The following is an 11040-nucleotide window of genomic DNA, read 5'->3' as shown; positions in this document are numbered from 1 at the left end:
ATTCTCACTACTCTGTGACAGAAACATCTCTAAAACCAGCTGTATTACCCCAGAACAATTCCCTGGCAGAACACATGGATGAAACATTTCTTCCTCCATCAGATAGTTATAGGGACTTTAGAGAGGTTCACAAATACACAGTCTTTTTTATTTTTTATTTTTTTTCTATTAACATATAATGTATTATTAGCCCCAGGGTTGGAGGTCTGTGAATCTCCAGGTTTACACACTTCACAGAACTCACCATAGCACATATCTTCTCCAAGGTCCATAACCGAACCATCATCTCCCTACCCCCTCCCCAATGACCATCAGTTTGTTTTGTGAAATTAAGAGTCTCTTATGGTTTGTATCCCTCCTGATCCCATATTGTTTTGTTTTTTCCTTCCCTAACCCCCAACCCTCCCACCTTGCCTCTCAACTTCCTCATATCAGGGAGATCCTATGACAAATACCCAGTCTTTGGAGGGATAAGAACTCTGTCCCTCCCACCCAACCCTAAATGATATGCTCTATAAACTACTTAGCTCAGGCAATGCTGAATCACAGCAAACCATGGTGCCAAGGAATCCTAGACAAACCTGTCAACAGGCATATTCTGTCCCCAGAGCCCTTTCCCCTCCTAGTCCCCCGAAGGGAACCCGCTCATTTCATTTACCAATTGCTCCACTCATGTCCCTGCTCTAAGAAAAAAGGACACCTTTAAAGTCATTCTGAGGCATAGGGTACTAAAATTTTCCAAAGATCCTGCTCTTTATGTCCAGACTTTTCTAAATAAACACAAATCTCTTAGCCCTAATATATGTTACAAGAGAAAATGTGGGTGCAGGGGGAGGGTGGTGGGGTTATGGACATCGGGGAGTATATGTGCTATGGTGAGTGCTGTGAAGTGTGTAAACCTGGTGATTCGCAGACCTGTATCCCTGGGGCTAATAATACATTATATATTTATTAAAAAATTAAAAATTAAAAAAAATGAAATTGTTATAGTTTAAATCCAATAAAACGCACCTTTTTTTTTTTTTTTTGGATTGAACAATTATATAGATTGCTCAGTGCTTGCCATGACTGGTTTATTCTCAAACCTTTCAATGTTTCACCCATTATCCACCTTGATGTCCTACACCAAGTCTTATCTCTTCTCTGATCAGTGCTCTCCAGCGCTACTCCATTGTTGCTCTCATCACAAATGAAGTCATTAAATGTAGCCTACAAGACTCTGCATGATCTGGACTCACCAATTCTTCTCTGACCTCATCTAATACTCTCTGTGTTCCCATCTCACTGGATTCAAACCTTCCAACACATTTCTGCTGTGTATATCCACATGGGTGACATCCTCCCCTTCTTCAACTATCTATTCAAATGTGATGTCTTCCATGAAGACTACTCTGACCACGTATGTAAAGCTGCAGACTGGGGGTAGAGTTAAGATGGTGAAGGAGTAGGGGACCCTAATTTCATCTGGTCCCAGGAAATCAGCTAAATAGATATCAAATCATTCTGAACACCTTCAAAATCACCTGGAGACCTGAGAAAAGAAATGTTACAATTCTACAAGTGGAAAAGTGACAGTGTTTTGCAGGGTAGGAGCTGCAGAGACATGAATCGAAGGTAATCTCTGGGAAGATAAACCCTGGGAGGAGGAAGCCTCTGTAAGCTGGGTGCTGGAAAATGGTATAAGCAACAGAGCACAAAATTAAAACCTTTAGAAGTTTGCCTGAAAGGCGCTCAAGGGGTGAAGTGGGGCAAAATCCCTGGTGGGACAATGTGGTCTCAGGATCCCCAGGGTCACAAAAAGAACGGGGATGCCTTACTGCACGAGGGTTCCCAGGTAGTAGCAAACATCGAGCCCAGGCACCAGCTTTCTGCTCAGTGTTGCCATAAACTGCAAACTGCAGCACATTCTGGTGACCAGTCTCTTGTCAGGGGTCCAGGAATTGGAAAACTATGGAGAGATTTCCCCTCTCCCCTCCTTGGTAGGAACAGCACTGGTGCCTCCTGCCGCTGTCCGTAATGTTTGGACACTAGAAATGGGGTTGTGTGCCTGAGATAGAAATTCTTGGTCACAAACTAGAGAAAACACAGACTGGAGTGATTGAGTGCTCTTCTCCAAGGGCTCACTAAAGGGTGAAAAGCATGAACTTTCCTCTCCACGACTGGCGATCAGGCTGCTGCCATTTCATTCTCATCTTCTAAAGCAGTGGGAAAGCCTTCATGGAACAAAACCCACATAGAGCAATCTGGTGCCACTTAAACTGAGCCCATACCCCTGGCAAACTCGGTGCAATTCCACCCTGGACAAAGACATCTGAGAGTCAGAATAACATGACCTCCCCCGGAAGACCAGCAGGATTATCCAACTAACATCAAGTTTCTTGATCAACCAGAACTGCAAAAACCCAGTCCAAGAGGAAAAAAGTATATAGGATTTGTGCTTTTTCCCATGATTCTTTAGACCTTTGGTTTATTTTTTTTCCTTTTCAACTAATTTCTTGTTTTATCCACACTTTTTAAAAGTATTTTTTAATCTTTATTTCCATATGTATAGTTTATCTTTTCATTGTATTTTATTTTATTTTTGTATATATATAAATTTTCCTTTCTTGAAAATATGAGGATCTAGTTTCTTCTAACAAACAGACCAAAATACACCCAGGATCTAGTGTATTGATTTGTTCTGTTCAACTATTTCATTCTCTTTCTCTCTCTCTCTCTTTTTCTCTCTCTATCTCTCTTTTTCCAGTTTCTGTCTCTTCTGAACAGGTGAATAGTTTAGTGTACATTTCTCTGGGGTTATTGCTCTTTTAGTATGCTGTTCTTTCATTCATCTATCCCACTCTGGACAGACTGATAAAATGGAAGAACTAATCCCAGAAAAGAGAACAAGAGGCATACTGACAGCCAGGAACCAGATCAGAGTCTACATAAGTAGGATGCTGGAAGTAGGGTCCAAACAATGAATATAAAGATGCTAGCTGGGGGATTCCAGGAGGCTTAGTCATTAAGTGTCTGCCTTCTACTCAGATCATGATCCCAAGGTCCTGAGATTGATTCCTGCATTGGCTCCCTGCTCAGCAGGAAGCCATTTTCTCTCTCTCCCACTCCCTCTGCTTGTATTCTCTCTCTCACTGTCTCTGTCTCTGTCAAATAAAAGTAAATAAAATCTTAAAAAGAAAAGATACTATCTGGGCTTGAAAAAAGCATAGAAGCTACAAGATTATCCCTTTCTGGTGAAATAAAAGAACAAAAATCTAACCAGGTTTAAATTAAAAAGGCTATTCATGAGATGAAATAAAAAATGGAGCCTCTAGCTGCCAGGGTAAATGAAGCAGAAGACAGAATCAGTGATATAAAAGACTAAATGATAAAAAATAAAGAAACTGAGAAAAAGAAGGATAGAGAACTACTGAATCACAAGGAAAAATTTGAGAGAAAATTGATATCATGGAGCAAAACAATATTAGAATAATTGGGGTCCCAGAAGAAAAGGAAAGAAAAAGAGGGGCAGTAAGTATTTAGAAGCAAAGTATATGAGATATCATTCCTACTCCGGGGAAGGAATAGACTTTCAAGTCCAGGAGAGAGAGAACTTCCTTCAAAATCAATAAAATAGGTCAACACCTCGCTATATGTAATAGTGAAGTTTGCAAATTTCAGAGACAAAGCAAAAGTCCTGCAACCAGTTCAGAACAAGACTTCCTTAACCTACATGGATAGAAACTTCAGAGATGGGCAACAGACTTATCCACAGACACCTGGCAGGACAGAAAAGGTCTGGCATGGGGCGCCTGGGTGGCTCAGTGGGTTGAGCCTCTGGTTGAGCCTCAGGTCAAGGTCCCGGGGTCCTGGGATCGAGTCCCGCATTGGGCTCTCTGCTTGGCAGGGAGCCTGCTTCCTCCTCTCTCTCTGCCTGGCTCTCTGCTGCTTGTGATCTCTGTCTGTCAAATAAATTAATAAAATCTTTAAAAAAAAATAAAGAAAAGGTCTGGCATGATATATTCAGGGTGCTACATAAAAAACTATGCAACCAAGACTACTTTATCCAGCAAGGCTGTCATAGAAGCAGAATAAGATAGGAGAGATAAAGGGCTTTCAAGACAAACAGGAACAAAAAGAATTTGTGACACTAAACCAGCCCTTCAAGAAATATTAAGGGGGATCCTTTGTGTGAAGAGAGAGCCCAAAAGTAACATAAACTGGACAGGAAAAGAGATAATAATAGAAACGACAAGGGGCATGGAGCCTGCTTAAGATTTTCTATCTCCCTCTGCCCCAAACCACTACCTCTCTAAAAGGGGAAAAAAAAAAAAAAAAAGGAAAGGCAAAAAAGAATAAAAAGATCATGGGGTTATGGACATTTGGGGTGGGTATGTGCTATGGTGAGTGCTGTGAAGTGTGTAAACCTGGCGATTCATAGACCTGTATTCCTGGGAATAAAAACACATTATATGTTTATAAAAAAATAAAAATTTTAAAAAAGAATAAAAAGATCATGCATGCTAATAAGAATTTGGTATTAAATAACCATAAGGAAGACCTCACTGAGGAGAAATTAGAATAATGTCATAAGTAGATGAAGTTATTGGGCAATCTCCCATATCTTAAGTAAGGAAAGTCTGCCTGATGTCCACGAAATTGCAAGAAAGCCAATCAGTATGTCTGTAGCTAAGGGAGTAAGTATCGAAGTACCAGAAGGGATCAAAGGGGCAATAGAAGGTCAAATCATTGTAAAAATTTGGTCTTTTTCTATGAGCAAAATGGAATCACTGCAGGGTGGAAGGAAGGACAATTCTGAGTTCATGACTATGATGGAAGTGAGAGATGATGGCAGCTCACAATAGGATGGAAGGAGATGTGGTGGTAAAAGAGATCATATTCTGCATATATTTTGAAGGCAGACAAATGTTTTTCTAACAGGTTAGGTGTGAGCTGTGATATTCTCAATTGTTTGGACTTCCATGATTTTGGCCTGAAAAACTAGAAGGATGGAATTGTCTGGGAAAGGCCACAGGTGTTTGACTGTGACAACAATTAGTTACTGTTGATCTCCCTGGCTTGGATGGCGCCAGTAGATGTGCTCAGCCTGGGGGTGGTTCCTGGGGAGGGGTCCTGGAGACACAGGGAGTTTAGGACCTGGAAGGGACACAGGGGGCCATCACTGCACCTCTTCCCCTGCAACACCATGTCTACTAAAAGTTTAGTAACTATTCACAGATGACCTGGGCCTTATTTCCAAGTGGACTCCACTATGGCTGGGAATCTGGCAGACATGATTTTCACCGTTGTGATACCCATAACAGACCTGATCAAAACCAGGTTAATCGTGTAGAATGTGCTGGAACTATCTTACCGGGGGATCCTCTATGCTTCAAGCCCATCTCAGTGACGGGTCTACTTCTCCCCTTCCTCTACCCTTTACCCCCTGCTTTGCTCACTCTCCCTCTCTCCCCTACATAAATAAATAAAATCTTTTCAAAAGATTTTATTAAAAATAATTATTACTTATTAATATTAATATAAAATGATAAAGATATTAATATAAAATTAATTATTAATATTGGTATGTTAATATAAATTAATATCAATAATAAAAAGATTTTTTTAATTTAAAAAAAAGAAGTAGGGGGCACCTGGGTGGCTTAGTCAGTTAGTCATCTGCCTTCTATTCTGGTCATGGTCCCAGGATCCTGGAAAAGAGTTCTGATTCAAGCTCCCTGCTTAGTGGGGAGCCTGCTACTCCTTATCCCACTCCCCCATTTTGTGTGTTCTCTCTCCCTCAAATAAATAAATAAAATCTTAAGAAAAGAAATGGAACAGAAAGGAAAGGAAAGAACAAAAATATGTGTACTGAGGTAGATTTTGCATTATATTGGACACACATGGAGTGATGAGAGGATACTGATTTCTCCTGCTCTTGGAAATGTAAAGATTCAGGCATACACCACCTCAGAGCTCAAACTGATGTTCCTATGAACACCTGCTCCCCAGGAAGCTTTCCCAACATGACTGTCTCATGAAAGAATTTCACCAGATTTGATAGCAAAACCTAGCAGTAATGAAATGTGCATTTTCACTCTGAATGTAAATGTGCAGTTTGCACAACACTAAAGAAAGGTAATCACCCAGAGCACCAGGGTGGCTCAATCATTAAGCACCTGCCTTTAGCTCAGATCATGATTTCAGAGTCCTGATTTCCAGCCACACCTCAGGCTCCCTGCTCCAAGGGAAGCCCAACTTCTCCCTCTCTCACTCCTTCTGCCTGTGTTCCTTCTCTTGCTGTGTCCCCCTCTGTCAAATAAATAAATAAAATCTTAAAAAAAAAAAAAGAAAAAGAAAGGTAATTGCCCTGACACATCGATGCAACAGTTGATGTGCCTGAGCAGATACCACATCATGAGCCCAGCCAAGGGTCACAGCTTGCACTAAACCACATCAGCTTAGTTTTGCTCAATTTGACCTAAGACTCCTCAGTACAGTCACTCTGGAATTCATCATCTTTGCTGTCTTCTGAGTACACACAACACAGTATAAATTATGCCTTAAAGATACTAAAGGAAAACAGTTAACATTTTAAAATTATCATTATTCTAGTAGAACCATGGTTCTTTATGTGAAAGTGTAACAGCCCAGGCTCAGATGTTTCAGGAATCTTGTGTTTCAGGAAGGCAGTTTTTACCATGACTGTTTAATTATGCTAAAAAGATCTTCCAGGTAAAGTCATGTACAATTTAAGTGGACTAAATACTATGCCATTAAAAAAAAAATCTATTTGAGAAAGGGAAAATGAGAGAGAGCATGTGAGGGAGAAAGGTCTGAGGGAGAAGCACAATTCCCTTGGAGCTGGGAGCCTGATACGGGACTCAATCCTGGGACTCCAGGATCATGAACTGAGCTGAAGGCAGTCACCCAACCAACTAAGCCACCCAGGCACCTGAATACTATGCCTTTTTAATCTGCTTTACATGACTACCCTGAAAATAAATTGTTTAGTTAAGTTGCTAGAAAGAATCAAATAGAGCATTTAACACAAATCAAAAAGAAAAATGTAACCTGACAGAAATACTTTAGGCTAATCATCTTTACTAGATTTTTTAAAAATCAGAGTTTAGGTAGTTCCACCCAGAGGGACTGTATGTCAAGATTATATAATTGTCCTTTCAAAGAGTGCCTATCTGTGAATTTAAAAATATCTAATATTGAGTTGTTAATTTATACACACACAGGTTTCTAGCATATTAAACTGACTTTTGAAAGGGAAAAATCAGTCATTAAATATAAAGATATCTATAAATATATGAAAGCAAGTGTCAAGCAAGTGGTTGAGTGTACAAGTCTGGCATTCAAGGAGGAGGTCTGTAGTGGAAATGCAAATTTGTGAGTCATCAGCATAGAGACAGTATGTAAAGTCACAAAGACCCTTGATTTTATTTTACTTTTAATAAAACATAGGAAGTGAATTTTTTCCTCTGAGCTTTCATTTCCTAAATACATGTACTTTCAGAGAAATCTCAGATAAAGAGAACTGATTAAAAAAAAGAAAAAACAAAAAGCTTCCTGATTATCAGTGATCTTCCACAAACATTCACCTAATGAAGTTCCTAAAACTGAAGCTGAAAGGCCTTCTCTCCTTCAGAATCTCACTTTCATCACTACTTGTTCCTTCTCCTCTTTTCTGTTCTACCTCTCTGTTTCTATAGCAATACCAAAATATAGAAATTTATAGCAAAGCTAAATTTGTGGCAAATGTGGTAAGGCAAGTAGCTTATTGATGCCTTATGTTACCAATCAAGAAATTCCTGTCTCATCATCTACAGGATTTGTACTTTTCTAAGATTTATTTATTTATTTGAGAGAGAGAGAGCAAGCATGAAAGTAGGGGGAAGGACAGAGCTAGAAAATCTTCAAGCAGACTCCCCACTGAGCATGGATCCCTACAAGGGGCTAGGTCTCACAACCCATGAGAAAACGACCTGAGCAGAAACCAAGTGTCAGATGCTTAACTGACTCAGTTACCCAGGAACCTCTATAGGATTTGTACATTGAGAGATATTCCAGTACAGGAGATGAACTTTAAGTAAGTCTTCCAAACTTTCATTGTCAGAGTAGGAAATTTGACCTTTATCCTCAAGGAGGCTTACTCAACCAAAGCCTCTCAGAATGGATTTATACGGATTCATCTGCCACACGTCAAGCTCCAACTGTAGCTTCTTTGCTACAGATCTGTAGCAAAATAGTCTTGATTATATTTATTCTCAGACAGAGACTCATTGCCCACTCTCACAGGAAATGACTATGGGTGCCCCTACTCATTCATTAACAGTACCTGAAATAAAATGTAAGTCTAATGACATACGTGAAAAATATAAATCAAAACACTAATGTACTTATTCTAGTCATTAGTCAAGACTTTTCTCTTCAAAGAGGGAAATCTCTATAGAAAGTCAAATTACCATGCAAAGTTTGCTTACTAAAGGTAGAATTCAATAAACCATAACCTGAAACATCTCTCTCAACCCAGAAATGTGCATGCCATGCCAGGCAACCAAGCAATCTTATCCACTAGTTATGAAACAGTCCCTTGTATATTCTTCTTTTGGATGAAATATTGTAACATTAACTCTATTTTCTCTGTCAGCTGTTGCTTTTCTCATATGTGTGCTCTTATCCAGGAGGCATTTGTTTTTATAATATAACACTCAGGATTGGATAAAATTGTCCCAAATTCACCAACCAACAATTAGGGAAATGCTTGTGGACTTATATGAGAAATGTATACGACATTAAAATTTGATTAAATAATGGTAATCATGAAGAACAAAGAAAAAAGATATTAAAGTACATAGAAATTGTGGATCAACACAATGAATTTATTTATTATAGCTAGAATTATACTATTTGAATAGAAGGTCATGAGTTATATCCTTGAACATGCTCAAGAGACAAGAAAACGAAAAGGCTAATTTTACAGAAGTTACAAAGGGAAGACAAGTGACAAATAGCTTAATTAGTTGATATTTATGGTCCTGTGGGATCATTAGCTTCTTGTACTGACTTGAGGATATTCATCATTGAGCCAGAAAAGAAAAGATCAAGATTTAGTAGTGTCAAAACTGATTTTCCAACAAAATAGGCCAGTCAAAATTAGGGGCCAGTCTTTCAACCCAGCTCAGAACCATGGAAAAGAGAAACACAACCAAGAATAATGTACAAAGGAGGGAGCTAAGGTGATAGATGAAACAAGGGCTACCTCACAATCTGCTGTGCAGACAGCAAAAAGGTGAATTGGGCTTATCTCCCACAAATACTACTGTATTTGATAGTGTGGCAGTGTATGATGCTGACTCAAAATGAAATGGGTCTGTGCTCCGTGGTCATTCTACTATATCTACAAACAACCTACTGGGAGAAGATTCAAGTGTCCACACTGGGATAAAAACATAGAAATGATTTCTATCAACCCAATCTTATTTAAGCTGTTACAGGATTAGAAATTGGAGTCTTCTGTTTTGCTTTGTTTTGTTTGTTTGTTTTTCCATTTCAAGTCAGAGTTTGTTGCACCATAACTTCCTCATGGCATTTTTCACTTCTGCATTTCTCAGAGTGTAAATCAGAGGGTTGAGCAAGGGTGTCCCAATAGTGTAAAACACAGCCACCATCTTGTCCATTGGAAATGTAGTTACAGGACGATCATATGTGAATATACATGGGACAAAGAATAAGATGACAACGATAATGTGGGAGGTGCAGGTAGAGAGGGCTTTCTTTCTTCCTTCTGCACTCTGGTTATTCAGAGAATGTAAGATAAAAATGTAAGAGGTAAGCAGGACAATGAAACTTACCATGCAGATAGCCCCACTATTAAAAACTATGTGTAAATTAATTAAATGAGTGTCCATGCATGCAAGTTTCAACAAAGTTGGCATATCACAGAAATAATTATCGATAACATTGGGTCCACAGAATGGTAGTTCCAAAGCCAAGAAAATCTGTGAAGAAGAATGGATAAAAGATACCACCCAGGCCAGATTCACCATTGTACCACAGACACGGTGGCTCATGATAGTTGTGTACCGCAGGGGCTTACAAATAGCCACATAGCGATCTAAGGACATGAGGACGAGCACCAAGATCTCCATGCACCCAAAGAAGTGAAATGCAAAAATCTGGGTCATGCACTCATTGTAGGAGATGACTTTCTTCTCAGATACAGAGTCTACTATCAACCTCGGAGCAGTGGTTGTTGAGAAGCAGGTATCAGCAAAGGATAAGTAGAAAAGGAAGAAGTACATGGGGCTCCCAAGTGTCCGGCTGTATCTTATGGTCATCATAATCAGTAAATTTGCCATTAGAGTTGCAAGGTATAGAAAGAAGAAGACCACAAACACGACTTTCTCTTTCAGAACATTCTGGGTTAGCCCAAGCAGAATGAATTCACTCACATTGCTATTCAATTTCATGGTTACAGCGAATGTAGAAACTGTTCATCTGCAGAGAAAATTGGGGAAATAGTGACCTGGCTATGGTGATGAAATTGTACTCAAATTGCACTTATATAGTTCTAATTCCATCAACACATAAATCAGTGGCTCTCAGTTTTTCATATATTGAAATCACTTGGGAAACTTGGTTTTTGTTTTTTAATGCTATGTCCATGCTTTAACCATGAGCATTAACTGAAGGTCTTCTTATGTGAACCAAGATTTTCAGGGGTAACAAAGCTCTCACGTAATGGTTAGTTCTGCCAAGTTCTGAGAACTAATGACTTTGCTGTATGATTTTGATCAGGTCACTTCAAGGTCTTGAAGCTTTATCTTCATTTGACAATTAGATACCCTAATAGATACTTTATTAAGTATATAACTATGTGTATGATGTGCTTACAATGTAAATGCAGCTGAATTACTGAAAAAGATTATCCCTTTTAATTTTAAAATATATACAATTGGAGACTCTCTCTTAAAATAAACATTTCTTGATTTGGTCAACAGTTTGCCTTTATTATTCCTGACCTCTTGAGTACCTTGCTTGGATTATGCT

General features: G+C 39.0%; 1 protein-coding gene across 1 annotated transcript; it reads right to left on the bottom strand.

Annotated features, from left to right (window-relative positions):
- Positions 1-9545: 9545 nt before the first annotated feature.
- LOC132008397 (olfactory receptor 4C11-like) lies at positions 9546-10460 on the bottom strand. The gene has a single exon (XM_059386930.1). It carries the CDS (start codon positions 10458-10460, stop codon positions 9546-9548), a length of 915 nt encoding a protein of 304 aa, XP_059242913.1.
- Positions 10461-11040: the final 580 nt, after the last annotated feature.

Source organism: Mustela nigripes, unplaced genomic scaffold (assembly GCF_022355385.1).
Source record: "Mustela nigripes isolate SB6536 unplaced genomic scaffold, MUSNIG.SB6536 HiC_scaffold_148, whole genome shotgun sequence".
NCBI classification, from domain to species: domain Eukaryota; kingdom Metazoa; phylum Chordata; class Mammalia; order Carnivora; family Mustelidae; genus Mustela; species Mustela nigripes.
Note: the sequence above shows the minus strand (reverse complement) of the source record. Positions and strands in the feature narration are given on the sequence as shown.

What these genes read in the sequence shown, in the direction of transcription:
- LOC132008397 (XM_059386930.1), bottom strand. Translation starts at nt 10,460, where the DNA reads ATGAAATTGAATAGCAATGTGAGTGAATTCATTCTGCTTGGGCTAACC.